The sequence below is a fragment of the Lepisosteus oculatus genome, chromosome 2 (assembly GCF_040954835.1).
Source record: "Lepisosteus oculatus isolate fLepOcu1 chromosome 2, fLepOcu1.hap2, whole genome shotgun sequence".
Classification (NCBI taxonomy): Eukaryota; Metazoa; Chordata; class Actinopteri; order Semionotiformes; family Lepisosteidae; genus Lepisosteus; species Lepisosteus oculatus.
This window is the reverse complement of record NC_090697.1, coordinates 68588365-68605349: the sequence shown is the minus strand read 5'-3', so window position 1 is coordinate 68605349 and position 16985 is coordinate 68588365. Positions and strand designations below refer to the sequence as shown.

Genomic DNA, 16985 nt, shown 5'->3' with positions numbered 1-16985 from the left:
TTAGTTTTATGTATACCATGGGAATTTGAAAATTCACAAAGTTTCACATCACTAGAAATATCCTCTTCCAGTGAATAAAGTCAAAGTCAGAGCCACGCTATTATTTTATTAGAGTATGATATACCATTATATATAATATTATATAAATGTGCAACATGACACAAAGTTTCCTTCAGGTAAGAATTCTGAAAAATCTCAAATACTTCTTTCACGCATTATTTTACAGTCCATTTTGTTTCATGTTCCTAGATTTATGCAGGAAATGATAACCAACATCTGCATACACCAGTTAAAATATCTGAAACTGTACAACGCACGAGTATGACCTTATTTAATCAATTCCATGGTTTATCTGTGACCTGGAAAAGTGAAGGTACAGTACACATGAGCATACAGTTTCGCTGATAAAAAGTATGATCAATTAAATCACCAGCACCATATTTATGAAAGTAATGGCATAAGATGTGTAAGAAAATGTTTTTTGTTAGCTGAACACTGGCCAATATAATCTATCTGTGGATCAGCAACCTGAAAGACAGAATTATAAATAATCCACTAATGTGTGAATTATCTTCCTTTATATTTGATTCACAATTCAGTATACTTATGTACAAAATGTCACACCATAAAATGAATCTATAACATGAAATTTATTTGTGTATTGACTTCTGCATACTGTATATATATACATGTAAAGTGCAATGTGTATATACAGTACACATCCATCTAAATATGACAAAACTAAAATATACACAAGTATTTTTGTGACTGGATTTTGAACACGTTTGTATTTTCACATATACACATGGTAAATCATCCAAACCTCCATTAAATAATTTCCTTTAAAATTACATTGGCCTAGAGTATTAATTTAAAACAACTGTCAAAATATTTTTTTGTTGTTTAATTGGACTCTAGTGAAAAACAAACTTCTTCTAGTGAATAACAAAACGACCCAAAATTGAAAACATGGTTGTACATTACTTTTTTAAAACTTTTCAAGATCAGATGGTTAAATTTAGTAAGATAGCCAAAAACTGGCACTTTGTTGCTACCTTCTATTGTTCATTTATTAACAAGAAACCCAAACAGAATTCATCACTGTATTTCAGTAAAATTTACTTTAAGGTCTGTGCTGAACTTCATGATCTTTGGCTACATTAAAGGTACTGTACATTAAGGGTAATGAGGCACATTTCCACGATAGTAGCCTTAAGGAGGCAGTAAATTTGCAGCTTCTTGTGTTACTGTTCCACAATCCCAAATCACATGTGCTAGAGCATTATCACTAAAAGGCATTAGACTATACTGCTACATGTACTGTATAACCTTATGTAGACACTCAAAACCACACAAGGATTTATTTTATAGAATTACCTGGTCAGGGGTTTGGTATTTCATTGAGCAATAACATACAACATGATGTTTATATCACCTCATATCTGGCAATCGTCACAATGAAAAGTAAACCTGATAAATATTTATTACATTTCCGGAATTTAGATCAATAGAACAGTAACACATGAAAATGTTTTTAGAAGCCAGTATAAAATAACCCTTTGGCTATCATATGTATTTTATATGTTAAGATCTATGTAGTAACGATGTATTTTTCACACATATCACATTGTATGATACTTAGAGAATGTGTAACATGGTTAGAAACATAAATCGATTAAAAATCTAGGAACACATATGTTTTCACTTGTGTCAGATCTGGCAGGTAACACTGTAATTGTGATACATCAGTTTCAGGTGATACCTGTCATTTTCAGGCATTTGGAAGGAGACATTTTGAAAATTAGTATTAAGAGTAATGCTTAAAGGGAAAGACATGACTAACCACCACTTGTTTGGATTCCCTCATACTGTATGTCTCAAGTGTTTAAATGGTATCTTCCGCGATGGTTTAAATGTTTTAAACAGTAAAAGAACTTACGTGGAAAAGAAATTATGCAGTTCCTCAGACAAAACGTGCTCCCAGAGAGCAAAATATTTCAGTAGTTATTAACATTTTATGAGTAAATATGTAAAAAAAAATAAAAATGAATGAATATTTTTCACATTTAGTATGGTTCATACCAGCCCTGTACAGTTTTTAAAAAGTTGGAGACAACTCTCCTGTCGGTCACTGTGGAGCTCGAAGCATTCAAATCAGAAATGGCTCTGACAGGCAGACACCTCAGGAGTATGCCAGTCGCACCTCTGAGACTTAAAACAATCTGCAATTCTAAATGCAGTCAGAAATTATAATAGAAGATGCAAATATCACTGCATGGAAATAAAAAGATGACACATTAGCAATGTGGACTAAGTTTGAATGGAGCATATATTTGCCCGCACGCCGTTCCACAGAGAATGTGTCCCTGTATGTGCATTTAAATAGATGCATGTGTCATAGGAAACTTATTTTTATGTTGAGAACAAGAAACTTTTCCACTGATGAATAAACCATTTCTGTCTATTAAAAAAAAACATCCAAAGTTCCTATGAAAACAAATCTGATATCAACAAGGTGCTTGTGTTATCATTCCTGGGTCAGAAATGTAATCACTAACTTCAACTAGATGCTGTTTTACAGCAAGAGGCATTTAGAAAAAGGCAAAAGAAATATTCTTGGTTTCTTAAGCAAAACAAGGGAAAGATTGGCTTCTTCTGAATTATACTAAGCCTATGTGTGCAGACATATGCAGGTTAAATCGGTATCTCAAAATGTTTGACATAGTATATTTCAGAATTTCAGAAATGTTGGGGACAGAATGAGATCTCCTATTGGAAGGCATCATATTGGACGTTGCTGCCCTCTGGAAACAAATTCTGAACTTCTGGAGCTAGAAGGCAGCCTGGGCCACTTCACCTGCAATCCAAAGTCTGGCCTTATCAAAAACATGGCGGAGCCACGAGCTGAGATTAACGAGTGGTGCCGAAGAAGCTGTACCGTTGTGAGGCTAGATACTGCAGAGTTGCTTGCCATGGGCGGTACGGCTCCCACAGGCCTCTCCTGGACTCTGCTCCCTTCCTAAAGTCTAAAGTCTGTGAAATCCTGTAGGCTGTCCCCAGGAGGGTATGGGTGGAGGCTTACTGTACTTTTTCTCTTCACCCTCGCTCTCCTCCCCGAGATTCTGTTTCGTGAAGACAATTTGCCTATGTCTCTTCTTCGGGTATTACAGGTGTAGGGACTGTCACCTGGGGCACCGATGTTTTGATGGAGGTGGAGCTGGAGCTCAAGCTTGAGCCCGGGCTCGAGGCCATGACTGCAGCCACCCCGATGATGATAGCTAGCACTAAGACCACGATGAACACCAACAACAGCTTCATCTTAATGTGCTCCCAGCGCTTCTTCTGCACCACTTTGCCAGTGGTCTTGCTGAACCCTTTGCTCTGGAAAGGAACAGGGACATCAGCTGTTAAATGACAGAACACAGTCAAATTAGGTGGGAATGAATTCACCAGAGTCCTCTTGGCAACACCTGTGTCTTCCCAGGCTCCTGCATTCACACAGCAGTGAATGAGCAGCTGCAGAATCAACACAAAATGTAAATTTACCTACCACATATATTACTTGCACCTTCTGGAGGTGCACCTCCTCCTGGAGCACTGTGAAGCCAGCTAGTGTTTGCCATGGCAGCCAGCCACACCTAATCACCTGTCAGTCAGTGCTGGTTTCCATTGAAATGCATACTGACAAGAATCCTGAATCACCTGTGGGCGATGTAACACCACTCCAGCCTCTGGTGGATCTGAATATTTGAGTTCTGCTCGGACAATGCTGGAGGGCTCTGTTGTAAAGTTTATCTCTAAACCTTGCTTCACTGCCAGGCTTTGTTTTTGTGTTCTTGCTTGTTTCTCCCAGCATATTCAACCCTAGCTTCACCCTGACTCTGGATTTTACCCATTGTGCCTTGGAACTGTGTATTCTCATGCTGTGAGCCTTGCCTGCTTTTCTTGACTATGATTGTGGAATTGCCTTCGTGCTTTCACAGTGCTGTGCTTCCATCTTTGTTGAGCTTTTAATCATGCTTTGTTTTTGACCCCAGACCCTGGACTGTGTTTGCCTGCACCATGCTCTGCCAAAGTCTCCAGCCTGCTAACACACCACATTGCTTGCAGCTTCCCTGTTTTGTTTCTCTCTCACCCTGTACCTGGGTTTGCCTTACATATCAAACTGCTGCTTAGTTCCATCTTAAACCACTGGCTATGACATTAATCACTTTACTGGGGCGCTGATTGGAAATTCTGGTCTTGAGGGAAAAGTGCCTCCTACCGGTCTATCAGAAACCATCATTTAATCTTGAACCTGCTGGTGATGCAAAAACTGTAGAGCTTGAACAGGTAAGTCTTCCTGCACTGTTTGCAAGACCCATTCCAGATAATACTTCTATCTCTCACCATGCAGTCTGCCTATACACCCCAGTTACCCTGCAATCACCTTCTCAAGCAGCATGTTGGACCTGTCCTCCAGATCCTCCAACTTTCCGTGTCGCTCCTGAGCCTTGTTGTAGTTCTCCAGCATGATGACCTTCACCTCCTCCGCCTGTTCCTGGGTTTCCTGGAGCATGGAGTTCCCACTGTCCCCCTGAGACAACAAGGAAAAAGGCTGAAGGATACTGTGCTGTGGATAAGGATTTCTGTACTGCAACATGGATCACATACATAATCACAGCTTCTATGCTGTTCTCCTGGGGATAGCTGTGATAGTGTGCCTACACGAACACCTACAAGCCAATAAATGAACTACAGGGTAGGAGTCCTGAAGATCAGGTGGTGAAGAAAAATTCCAGGTCCTATCCAGAAGACCTGCTGGGCATGATTTCTTTGGGGTCAGGAATGGACACCCTTCTAGCACACAGTAGCAAAAGTTTAAAGCTTTATTGGCAATGCCTGACTTAATATTCTTTTCCAACAGATAAAAATATCAAGTCTAAAACATAACATGTAATAATGCATTCTTCTTACACAGTTGCTTGTTGGAACAAGTCTGATGCCTTTCTGGGAAGCAGGCTGTTCTTACCAGAAGAACTACCAGCCACACCGCACAGGAAATGTTATCAAATCACCACAGGCAGATGAGAGCCTAAGAATGTTTTTCAATCAAGCTCATCTGCATTGATTGGTAATTAGTAGCTAATTGATCCAAGCACCTCATCCAGCCATTTCTTGAAAGAAGCAAGAGTAACGGCTTCTGTGTCCAGTGGTTTGAGTTTCACTGTTCTTTCTGAATAAATTGACTTGGTTGATATTGTCAATGCCTTTGAGGATTTTGAATACTTTTATCAATGATACAGTGTTATCATCCTTGTGGTCTTCTCCACATTAAAAAGCTTCAGCTCCTTCAGAACACTGCCTTCAGCCCCAGAACAGAATATCTTTGCTGTAACAGGATGACCAGAATTGTACACTGCATTATAAATGAGGCCTTACAAGCACATTATACAATTTTAACATTTAAAAAAGTTTAAACTGTTAGCTTTGTTTGCTTTTTTGCTTCCACAAATTGTGGAGAAGAAGAACTAAATTACATCACCCCAGTTGTAATATCCCTCGCTATCTGTAGTACCTTCTGTTTTCTCTTTAATGACTAATTGTCAACCCAATGGCCATCGTCTGCAATTTATAAATTAATTAGTTTGACAAACTATCAAAAGTCTTCTGAAACTCTAAATACAATGTATCATATGCCCTGTGTGTGTATTACACTTGTTGTTTGGTAAAATAATTCTATCCGTGTTGACTAACTCCTAAGATATTATTTCCAAATAGGTTATCCTCAAGTTTAGTTCTAATAATTGTTTCCATAACCATCTTATATTTAACAGTCAGACTTATTGGTCTATAATTACTTGGTTCAGTGGGATTGGTTTTACATGAGCAATTCTCCAGTCCTTGTAATCCCTAGAGCTACAAGCACAGTTGGTCATAATAGTACTTTTCTATCTTAAAGCAAGAGTTCCAGACTCTTGATTATCACTAATTTTGGACTACTTCATGTTAAATGAGATAGGCACGCCCAGGACCGTGTTAATTAGAGCCCGTAAAACCATTTCAAAGTATATGCCTTACTTTGTTTCTTTCATTTACCGTTCGTCTGTGACTTTTTTTGAACGCGCTTGTATAAACTGCATGCACAGATGAACCCAGCCTGTGTAGTTGTTTTTTTCCTACAAATTACAGGTAGTCACGTTTTATTAACCCGTTTCTGATGTTCACTCAGGTTTCAAGGTCTATAAGGAACCGCCTGGAAGGTTATCTCTGCTCTGGTCATTTTGAGGCCACTCGCGTGGACCTGAATCCTCAAAGGCTGTAATTCTTTGGCGCCACCTAGAGTAGAAAGCCAGGCATTGCAGCTATCTGATGGAAAACGTGTTTAAATGTCTTCCATTAATTGTATTAATGTGTGCAACCACAAAGATGATCGCGGATACATGCATCACCATTTTCGGAGGTTATTACATCAACTTTGGTGCATTTTAAAGGCAGTAAAGCCACCGAGTTCACTTTGAGAAAACAGTGGGATGCGGGATAATACGGGGATACAGAACTGGACCGCTGAACGCTTTAACTTTTTAAAAGGACACCCTAAGAAATCGGACAGAAAAGCAACCGCAGGTTACTGAACATCAGTTTTCGCCATGTGGTGTTTGTCTCTTTAATTTATTACGTCTTCCCCTTTTCGCTGCGTACAGATAAACTGACACAAAACTTTGTACCTTGGTTTGCAGTGTTTACACTGATATGGGTCATTTTCAAGAATGGAAAAACACGGTTGCTTCACCTCGAGACCGAAACAGGGGCGTGTGCGACAGCAGGGACCCACTTACAAATGCCAAATTAAAAAAAAAACTGCATTCCGTTTTGTGTAACAACGTTTGACTTTCAAAAGTCAGGCTTTGCGATTCTTTTCAACTTTATTCCCTTGCAAGTCCCCGTATATTTCAGCTTTATCTATACATTTAACAGGGTGCGTGTCCGAAATGATATTTTCGCGAGTATATTTACAGCATTTATCAAACAGTATTTCAGCCCAAACAGCGAGGCCTGTAGCTAATGAAAGTAAAAGCACAGCGAACCATAACATAGTTCAAAAACAAAGAGCGGCCCAAAAACGGAGCTTTAAGGAACTGCAATGGGCAACGGAAATTGGGCTGATCGCCAATACACACACTATCAAAGCCTGGACAAGAGATCTGAGGGGTTTTGTACTATTTTCTTCTTTGTAGGCTACTTACCATTCTGACAGTCCTATTCCTGCCTGAATGGAACAAAAAACGTCAGCCTACGACGAAGTCGGGTTGCGTCCAAAGTCGCTCCCGGAGGAAAGGGAAAAAAAACAACAACCTTCTGCTATTGTTCAAGTTTATTTTTTGATGAACACACTTCAACCTCAGCTCTACGTCCCTCGACGAATTCGTCCTTAGGCCCTTTCGCTTCCACCGTGTCCTTTCTCTTTCTCCCTATCTCTGGATGACTGGCATTCAAAACACCACCCACAAGACTGGGGGTGGAGGCCTGCGGAGACTGGTTTTTACGTTTATATTTTACTCAGGGGTCGGCAAAAAGTGTATTTAAGACACAGATGTGTCTCGAGAAGAAGTAGAAGAAGAGAAAAAAAAACGCGAGGCAGCTGTTTTCGAGACTTCGGGATGTGGAAGTTGTTTTTTCTTCCTTCGCTTTGTCGGTCAGAAACTGCTCAGCAGTTCCTGGCTGTCAAAAGCCGTGGAGAAAAAAACTGGAAAAAACTCAAGTCATACATTGTGGTTTGAAAAAAAGTCCGCCCTAATTTCCCTTAGTGTCTCTAGAGCGGTGAAGCCACAGCAGCAATATTATATATATGATACTATATTATATATTTTTATATAAACAATGCTAGTAAATCTGTATGTTTGTAATCTGAAATAATAATAATATGTAATCTGAAATAAAGTATAATAAATTAGATAGTGAACCGATACTGACTAATGTACATACAGTTCCCTCCAGAATTATTAGGGCAGTATCGTAGGTGAGATTAATATAATTCGTAAAGACAACATACGTTTTATTTTGGGATCACTCCAGGCAAACATTTTATCCTGGATTTGGCCAGTTTAAGAATTTCTACGTTTTATCCCGATGAACTGTTTGGTACTCGATCACATTGCCTGGGTCATTGTCTTGTTTGCACTGTGAGGTGCTGGCCCATAGATATTTTTTCTACGTATGCAAACAAAATCTTTCCTGAAGCCCCCACAATTACTTCCGCTTCTGCCATCACTAGTTTCATCATCAGTGCAGATAAGCGAGTTTCAGAGGTGTTTGTGCATGTGGTCCTTCCTTACTGACCACTCAATCATATGTACAGAACTAGTACATACATGTAAAAATAACTGCAAGGACTGTAGTCATCTACAATGAAGTACTATAGGACTGTAGTTATGTACACACGACTAAATGGACAGTAGTCACATGTACTGAACTAGGATTAGTCATGTACACATACAGTAACTAGATGCACTGTAGTCATTCACAATTAACTACATGAGCTGTGTTGTGCTAAAGTGTTATGCTTTGCACCGGCAAGTTTAATTTAGTGAGATATATATCACCTTCAATAAAATTCACCTCACTTATAACTATTTCGTATAGAAAAGCTTGAAGACAACCGGAAAACGAAGTGATTCTTGATTCAGTTCCTCTCAGCAGTTACTAGTAGTGCTATCTTTAAATTACACAGCTCTTCATTTGAACACCTGCAGGCATGACTTCCTTAAACTCTGAAATGGTAAAACCTAATGACAAAGGCCTGGATTTAACCACGGAAGCAAAACAGACATGTGTTTAAGCTAATATTTGTTAGTTCCTCCGTTGCGAACCACAGAGATGTCGAGTGCTATCGTCCAAGAGAGTTGCAAAAGATTAGCAAATAAAATCACAGAAGTCTTGTTGATAACGCAATTTAATTAACCTTTCCCCTTTCTGCAATACAGTAGTTGCATATTTAGAACAGAAGATAAGGGACAGACCAAAACGGAGACAGGAAAAATAAATATTTTTTCCACTTAATTTTAGTTCAGAATTGCTCAACTATTTTATAGATTTCATTCTTTAAAGAATCAGTAACTTCAGTCTTGATGTTTACATTTAATGTCTCCCTCTTGTGATTAATTACCGGTACTGCCGACGTCACCCTCAGTCATTCATTTCTAACATGAATGACTACACCACATCACTAGCTTTCGGTGGCATTAGTAGATGAAATGAGTGGTTTCTAATTTGGAACCGACACTTCAAAATATCTTTAAAATGCCATTTTTAACCTATGAAGATTTTATAGTTGTGTTGCATGGCTTTGATTATATGATATGCTGATGAAGCATTGACAGTCTTATTCTAGTTTAATACATGCAGGAAAATAATCAAAATAAAACTATCTTACCTGTTCTACCATTTTAATTTTTCTACACACAGTATACGGATAAAAAGTTATTAAGAATATGTACAGTTTGATTGTCTAAGTTAACTACTTTACTGCCTCATTGGAGAATCACAGTATGTTTAGGGTTATGCATCTTCTCAAGTTTAAATTGAGTTAATTGCATAACACCCCAAAACCCAGTATTAGCCTATTTGCTTAATGAGAACAAGTTAATTTGTTAACCAAATCTCACAAATCTTATTGGCTACTTAAATCAACCTGAGAACAGCCTGTGGGAAAACGGCTGTTCGAGATCAAATTTCCAGTGAAGAGGTTCATTTTGGTGATGTTGGTTTTCTTGCAAAGAAAGCTGTACCCTTTGACCTATGATGACTCTCATAACTTTCCTTAGGACACACACACCATACAAAGAGTAATGCGCACTTTGGCTTAGACTGCCCTGGAAGACCCATGGCAGCTGACTTGAATCTTTTTGCAGCCAGTTACTGTAAATTAATTCCTTGGCTTTTGTAATGTGCGAGTACAGTCCTTGCAATTACTGTGAAAGATTTTACATAGCCTACTTCGAGAAAAGAATTAATTATACACAATGAGGAAAATATATTTGATAAATAATTATATCTTAACACATAGTAAATTAATATTCTTAACTGAAATTTGGGAGGAATACTGACAATTTTAACCCAGCTGTTCTAAATCATCAATATTACTGAAGCGAGCTATTCCCATATTGCACACAACATGTAGCTTACGGCTACATATTGCACACACACAATAACTTTCTATTGTGGACTCTGTGGATGGATCACCCAAAGATTGACAAATCTCATTGCATATAATTCAACATGCATTCGATTCTGTTCACTTTAATTAAACCCAGGGCACAGTTTTCAAGGGTTACATTTTTCATTTCTTTTCAGAACACTAACTGTTCTAAAATATTTTTTTTTACATCCTAAAATAAATTCTTTAATTGAACAGATTTTAACCCAGAGACACAAATGAGAGAAAAAATGCATTTAATGATTCAAAGCATTAAAAAATCTCTTAAAGAAAGTTTTTGTGCACATGGCCAGTAACAGGGTTATAGGAGGTATCTTATAATTATTTCTGCAATGAACAGACAGTGGAGTAACATAACATTAACAATATACAAGTGTTAGATATCGCTTGGTTACTCAGAACTAGCATCACAGGTTCCATCTCACCATTTCAACTCTAATGTCAAACAGTCATTGCAGCACTTCTGCTGGTGATGTATCTTTAGAAGTTCTTATCAAAACAGTTAAAATACCATTTCTGGCATGATGGTAGAACAATAGCCAAGAAAATTTATTTTTTTATTCAAAAATATCTTGGGTAAAAAACCTGGTTCCAAAACTGAGTGCCACACCTTACCTTTGAACAAGTTGAAAGTGGACCCAGAAACCTAGACAACTCTGGTGCAAACAGGAGAAACAGACTATAGCTCAAGCAGCAGTAGTCTGTTGATATGAATTGAAATACTTCACTTTGATAAGGTGCAGCTAATAATTTACAGGTTACTGTTCACTCTTCAACTCCTGAAGTACTGTACGGTTAAGTAAATCACCACCGAATTAGAATATAATGAAGGCAGAAAAAGACATAAAGTTAGTCCTAAACAGCCATTTTAGGGTAGGAATAAATGGAAAAGGTATACATTATTAGTTCATAATGCAAAGCGACTTTTCCATATTTGGAATGGGAAAAAACACATTGCTTCCCAGATTCCAGCTTATGTGTAACATTAAAGTGCCACCTCTAACTATTCGTTATTAAAGACCCTCTGTCCATGTAACTTAGGTGGACAGATTTTTGAAGTATATTTCTCTACAATCAAACTTTGATTAGGACACTGCCCAGGTAACTGCCAACATTTGTTGACTATAAATGTAATTTAAACTAATATGTCCAGTTGTGAGCCTGAGCAAAATTACTCAGGCTCAGGGACATTCTTGTAACATTGTTCTCCTAGCTAAAAAAAGGTTCCTTCCAGAAAACAGAACTGGTTTTCTTAATCACGGTGCAGGCATGCATGCCTACAGAATGTCTGGGAAAACACTGTGAAAATGAATTTTCATAACATTTGCACAAACTAATACTATAGTAAACTCTATATCTGTTTACCCAAGAAAAAAATATATATATACACTGACATGTATACAATAATTCTTAAGTCTGTAAGATCTGAATTAATGATCTTGCTTACTTCAGAAAAAAATATTCATATAACCAAGTTGTGAGTATTTGTAATGGTCTGTGATGTACACACAGTACTTGAATAGTCCTACCTGTATATATAAATGTGGTTAAATAAATAAGGGAGGAAACATAATGGCAAAAAAACTCCTACATCAAAATGGGTGAGTTCCAAATTGGAGGATATAATGCCCTCTAGTGAACTGATGTGTTAGTACAGGTGGCATACAGCAGGCAGGTCAGCTCCAGACTGAGCAGTCATCATCGAACCTGTCTGAGATGCAAGGGGGGGCAGGGATGTGTTAGATTGTGTAAATCAAGGGGCACACACAGGTTGAGTAGGAGTACAGGGGTGCACCATTTACAGAGAAAATGGCTCACTCCCTTTTCCTTTTCAATTATCACAATTTCAAATACTTCAGCTCACTCCTCTGTCAAACAAACAAAAAAAGACAAGTGGCCAGAGGTTAGTGGGGAGCTCGGAGGGACATGGCGTGTGTGTGTGGAGTGAGAAAAACCTCCAGGCCGTACAGGCAGTGAGGACTCAGGGAGAAGGTTTGGAGCTCGAGGTGGGGATGACCCCCGTGGCCAACAGGATGATGATGAGGATGATGATGACAACGACAACAACGATGCATATGATCATCTTGACGTTCTTCCACCAGTACGATCGGGCCACCTTCGTAGAGGTGTGCTTGAAGTGCTGGGCCTACGGGGACAGGAAGGGAGGATCGACAATAAGAGTCAGAACGGGGGAGGCCGGGAATCGAAGAAAGAGAGAAGCAGAGCTGAAGAGTGAGGAGCATACGAGATGGGAGAGGGAGGAAGAGAAAGAATGAAAGAGAAGAGGGGAGTATGAGAGAAAAGAAGGGAGGGGGACATAGGAAGGAAGACAATGGAAGAAAATACAAAATGAATGAGAACTCATTCTCCTTCCATCATGTGGGACTACCAGAGAGTGAGGAGAGAAAGTAGCAAAAGGAATAAAAGCAGAATAATGGAATGAAGGATGGAGGCGGTAAGACTGCAGAAGGTGAGAATGGTGTTACAAGGCCCCAGAAACAACCACTGGGAAAAGACAGTTCTCTGTCCAGACCTCAGATCCTATGGAGGATGAAAGCAAAGCACATGGCTAAAAGAGACTGAAAGTCCAGAGCGAGACAGAGAGCAGATTAAAAAAAAATCGAGTGAGGAAGACAGAGTGACAGACGAGGAGGGGAGACTCACGTCAGCCTGCAGGTCCTCGGTCTTGCCCATCAGATCATCCAACCTCTCTCCGCGCTCCAGGATGCGCTCCACGTTCTTGGTCATGATCTCCTTGACGCCATCCACTTCGCTCTGCAGAGTCTTGACCCGAGATTCACCAACCTTTACGGCTCCCTGCTCCTGCCACCAGCACAGAGACAGGAGTAGGTGGTTTAGAGCAGGACTGTCAAAGCCCAGAGCAAGCAGAGACGCACTAGTGTCTAGAGTCTGTGTTTGACCTACCCAAGCTCTGTCCTCAAATCATTTTGATCCTTAAGGTGCTTTTAAAAGAAAATGAAGCAAGTCAACAGTTTGAAACCTACTATTCATATCACAGTGTTTAGTGTGGTACTAGCTACAAGCACCTCTGACTTCAGAGCCACACAGCGCCACTCCCCAGACAGGGGCACGTTACACACAAACTACATCACACCTTCAACACTGCCTACAGCAAATTCCAGTGGGAAGCAACTGTATATCTGACAGAAGCTTCTTGCATCTGCTTAATGGAAACGCGTATAGGTTCATTCCATGCTGAAACGTAAAGAAAAGAAAGAAGAGCCTTCTTCATTTGTGAATGTTAATGGAAACACATCACATATTAGGTTGAAAGTTTGATTTAATCCCAGGTCCTTGAAATCCAGTGTTTAATATATATGAATATGAGAGACTAATTGCCTGTAAAATTCCAGAAAGCAAGAGTAGTGAAGGAGAAAAAGGAGAAGATTAACAGTTTTTATCAAGGGATCACCTTACATTGGAGTGAAAATATGAGGAACTCATGGCTCGTGTGCACTGCAGATGGACTGCTTGATATCTTATTGGCCTGGCCATGCTGGAGAAAAGCAATTGATCTACAGAATTAGGAAGGATGTTTCTAAAGCCAGTGGGAAAGGCCCATCCCCAGACGATCTCAGTGAGAAGGGAACAGGCCGTATCCTAGAGACCAGGGTGTTGTGTGCTTCTGTCAGCACAGCCTCGCCTCCCCAGTGACACTCGCTAACCTGCTCTGCCAGAACACAAACAAGGAGAGAGCCAACCCTGACTGTTGCTCCGCTGGGCCTAATACTCCTCCAGAGCATAGAAAAGCAGCTGTACATCTGAAATCTCCATCAGCTCTCCTCATGCAGATGGATTTCAACCCAGCATTCTTCTGCTCCACAGCACTGATTATTTTTTCCCTCACTATTTTCTTTTGGTATAGTATAAAGCAGGTGTGGCCAGTCCTGAAGAAAGACAACCCCGTGTTTTGTTATACAGGTTTGTCCATATATCATTAGGTGTTAAGTAGCTGGAACGCTTGGGTCAGATTTATTAAGGGCTCTGATAAATAAAACCCAAGTCTTTGTGGCTTTCCAAGAACAGGGATGGTTGACCGTGGCATTAAGCCCTTTGAAAATGAACAGACAGGGTTGCACTTAGAAACTCAGTCTTATTCACAACTGTTTAAAACTAAGGTTTGTGTAGATTGTAGAGTGCCAATACTAGTGCTGTTACTAGAACTACTGGCTGTAAAACACAATATTGGTGAACAGCAATGTGTGTGGTGAAGGTATCATTTGCCAATAGGGGTTCAAACTGATTTTTTTCAAACTCTTCAAGTAGTTTAAAAACTGGTATTCCCTATTTTGCCACGGTTAGGCTTGCCAAGCACACTTCCCCTAGAAAACATCCATCGAATATTATAATTCACCTGCTGATGGTCTTCCCAAACTCTGAAGGTAACAATTTAAAAGTAGTAGAACCAGTGAGTTTGATGTGAAAGTATGATTATGTTGTTGTATTGGGAATGTGATTGGTGGGCACAATCTCAACACTATGTGAACAATGTTTGCAGATCCATTTGAACCCATGTCTGAGCAGCTGCATGTGATCTTTTCTCCTATTTGGATTTAATGATCTGTTAAAGATCCAAGAGGTGGGCCACCACACTGTTACAGACTCTTCACGTCACACTTCTAAGGCAAGATTAGTGTGCTTACAGGCTCACCAGCTCATTCAGACATTTCTTATAAACATACAGTACAGTGCACAAAATGTAAACCACAAACATTTCAGATAGTGAAAAAGCAAAAATTAAGGAGCAACTCTCTTTTAAACAGAGATCCAATGTCAGCTGAACGCATCCTGAATGAATTCAGGGTTCAGCTTTCCATTCTTCTGCAGACTGTTCTCAAGCAATGATGGAAAACTGCTGATGCCTCTTCACCCCCTGTGAGAACCAAACCAAACCCCTCTCAAGGTCTCCAACAGGAGCTCTGTGCGAGATAAGAGCCAAAACGTCTTTTCACACAACTGGTGTGTGAGCTGTCTTCACAAGTCTCTCTCAGTATTTGAAGTGCTAAAAAAACTCAAGAACATTTTTAAGCCTCTCTTCGGGCAGAAATATTTTCCAAATGAAACCCCGTAACTTGCTGGAAGACTGTTTTTTTTTTTACACAACCTCCCTGGAACAGCAAAATGTGAATCACAACACGTGTGTTTGGACAGCAGAGAGATAAGCGACACAAAAAGAAAGAAAGAAAGCTCTTGCAAAGACAAGAATCACCTTACTGATAAAAAAAACATGACTGACTTCTTACAGAGTGGTTTAAAGGCTTGTCTTTTAAGAAAAAACATATTTCCCATATTGAGTATAATAAAAATTAACCTTTGGATAATGGACACTGGAAGTGAACACACCAAGTAGCATCGACAAATCATCATTGATTTGCACCATATGAAAATTAGTTTCCGGATTTTTCTGATCTTCAGAAAGCGTTAGGATTACCATATATTTTGCATCATAGCCGTATCATTTCTTCCCCATGCATCCAATTCAACTAAAAAAAATGTATTTTTTAAAACAGTAAACAGTAAAGAAAGGTGAAAGACGGTTTACTTGATGAGAGGAATAAACATGTTTCCTGTGTTTTCTTGCTGGGCCTCACGACATCATTTCTCTGTGAAGCGTTTTAACTGGTATTTACTGCCACCGCAAGAATCTGACCAAAGACGAGAAGGCCATTCCAAAATGAAACGGTTGGCTCAATTTTGTTCCTCAAATTAGTTAAGTAAGAGGTTAAAGGAAAAGTACGATTTCCTTAGGAAACCGCAAAAACGATAACTAGTTTGATAAGAGGATTAGGTTATGTTTTGCAACAGCAACTATAAGTCAGATGATAAGAACAAAAGTAAAGTTTTGCAACAGCCTAATATCAGTGAATAATACAGTATCTTGTTTAACATTCTTGCACGAATTGTATTGATCCAAAGAAAGATTTATATCGCTCACTGTAGTTTCGGCTCAATTCCTGCGTTACTTTAAGTGGGGGACTCGTGTCGCTACAAAACACAATATGATACTACACTACAGAAATTATATTTCAGTAACTTAAATACGTGACCGAATAATAATAATAATAATAATAATAATAATAATAATAATAATAATAATAATAATAATAATAATGTTTGACATAAACATGTTTCCGGAAAGTCTAAAATTAAATTGTAACACTCTGGTATTTTGACGACGAAAAAGTCAACCCCAAAGTGCTTTAAAACTGCGAATACGAATATTCACATTTCATCAAACTATATATATACACACACCATAATTTTTCATTGCTCAGTCTCGTACAGTAGCATAGAACCGACTCCACTGTAACCAAGTTAAGCGCCCTTCCGCGTACAACAGTTTGCACGGCTCTTTCTAATCCGTACAAGGAACAAAAGAAAACTTTTAAAAGTTGACTTCACAACACTCAGTGTTTGACAACCAAAAAATAAACTGTTACTAAAAGAATCACGTGTCTTAAGCTTCACTACAGATGTAAACAAACATCGAATACCCCTCCAGTCCATACAACGGCTACAACCCCATTATCTTAGGAGGAAAAAAAACGCATACGTAAATTTGAGGATCAAGAAAATGACGAAAACACAAGTAACGTATAACTTTAACCGATCAGACGTACCATTTTGTTTTCCATTATGAAAGACGAAAGACCACCGCCTCCCTCGAGAGCAAGTTCAGTGTTTCTGTCTCTTGAACACTTCGCCTGTCTTTCAAAGCCGAAAACGAAGGCTTTCTGTAACTTCCTGGTTTTGAGCGAACTAAATTCCT

General features: G+C 39.1%; 2 protein-coding genes across 2 annotated transcripts; both read right to left on the bottom strand.

The window, feature by feature from the left end:
- Positions 1-631: 631 nt before the first annotated feature.
- vamp5 (vesicle-associated membrane protein 5) lies at positions 632-7718 on the bottom strand. Its single transcript, XM_006625551.3, has 3 exons — positions 7227-7718; positions 4430-4576; positions 632-3381 (listed from the first exon to the last, which is right to left on the bottom strand). The coding sequence occupies exons 1-3, from the start codon at positions 7227-7229 to the stop codon at positions 3145-3147; spliced, it is 387 nt and encodes a 128-aa protein (XP_006625614.2). The 5' UTR covers positions 7230-7718; the 3' UTR covers positions 632-3144.
- Positions 7719-10414: 2696 nt separating this feature from the next.
- Positions 10415-16985, bottom strand: LOC102689238 (vesicle-associated membrane protein 8-like). The gene is made up of 3 exons (XM_015341519.2): positions 16837-16985; positions 12860-13018; positions 10415-12341 (listed from the first exon to the last, which is right to left on the bottom strand). Exons 1-3 carry the CDS (start codon positions 16849-16851, stop codon positions 12177-12179), a joined length of 339 nt encoding a protein of 112 aa, XP_015197005.2. The 5' UTR covers positions 16852-16985; the 3' UTR covers positions 10415-12176.

What these genes read in the sequence shown, in the direction of transcription:
- vamp5 (XM_006625551.3), bottom strand. An exon ending in CCAACATGCTGCTTGAGAAG is followed by an intron (nt 3,382 to 4,429) that starts GTGATTGCAGGG and finishes GTTCCTTTCCAG; the next exon opens with AGCAAAGGGTTCAGCAAGAC.
- LOC102689238 (XM_015341519.2), bottom strand. An exon ending in CCGAGGACCTGCAGGCTGAC is followed by an intron (nt 12,342 to 12,859) that starts GTGAGTCTCCCC and finishes CTGTCCCCGTAG; the next exon opens with GCCCAGCACTTCAAGCACAC.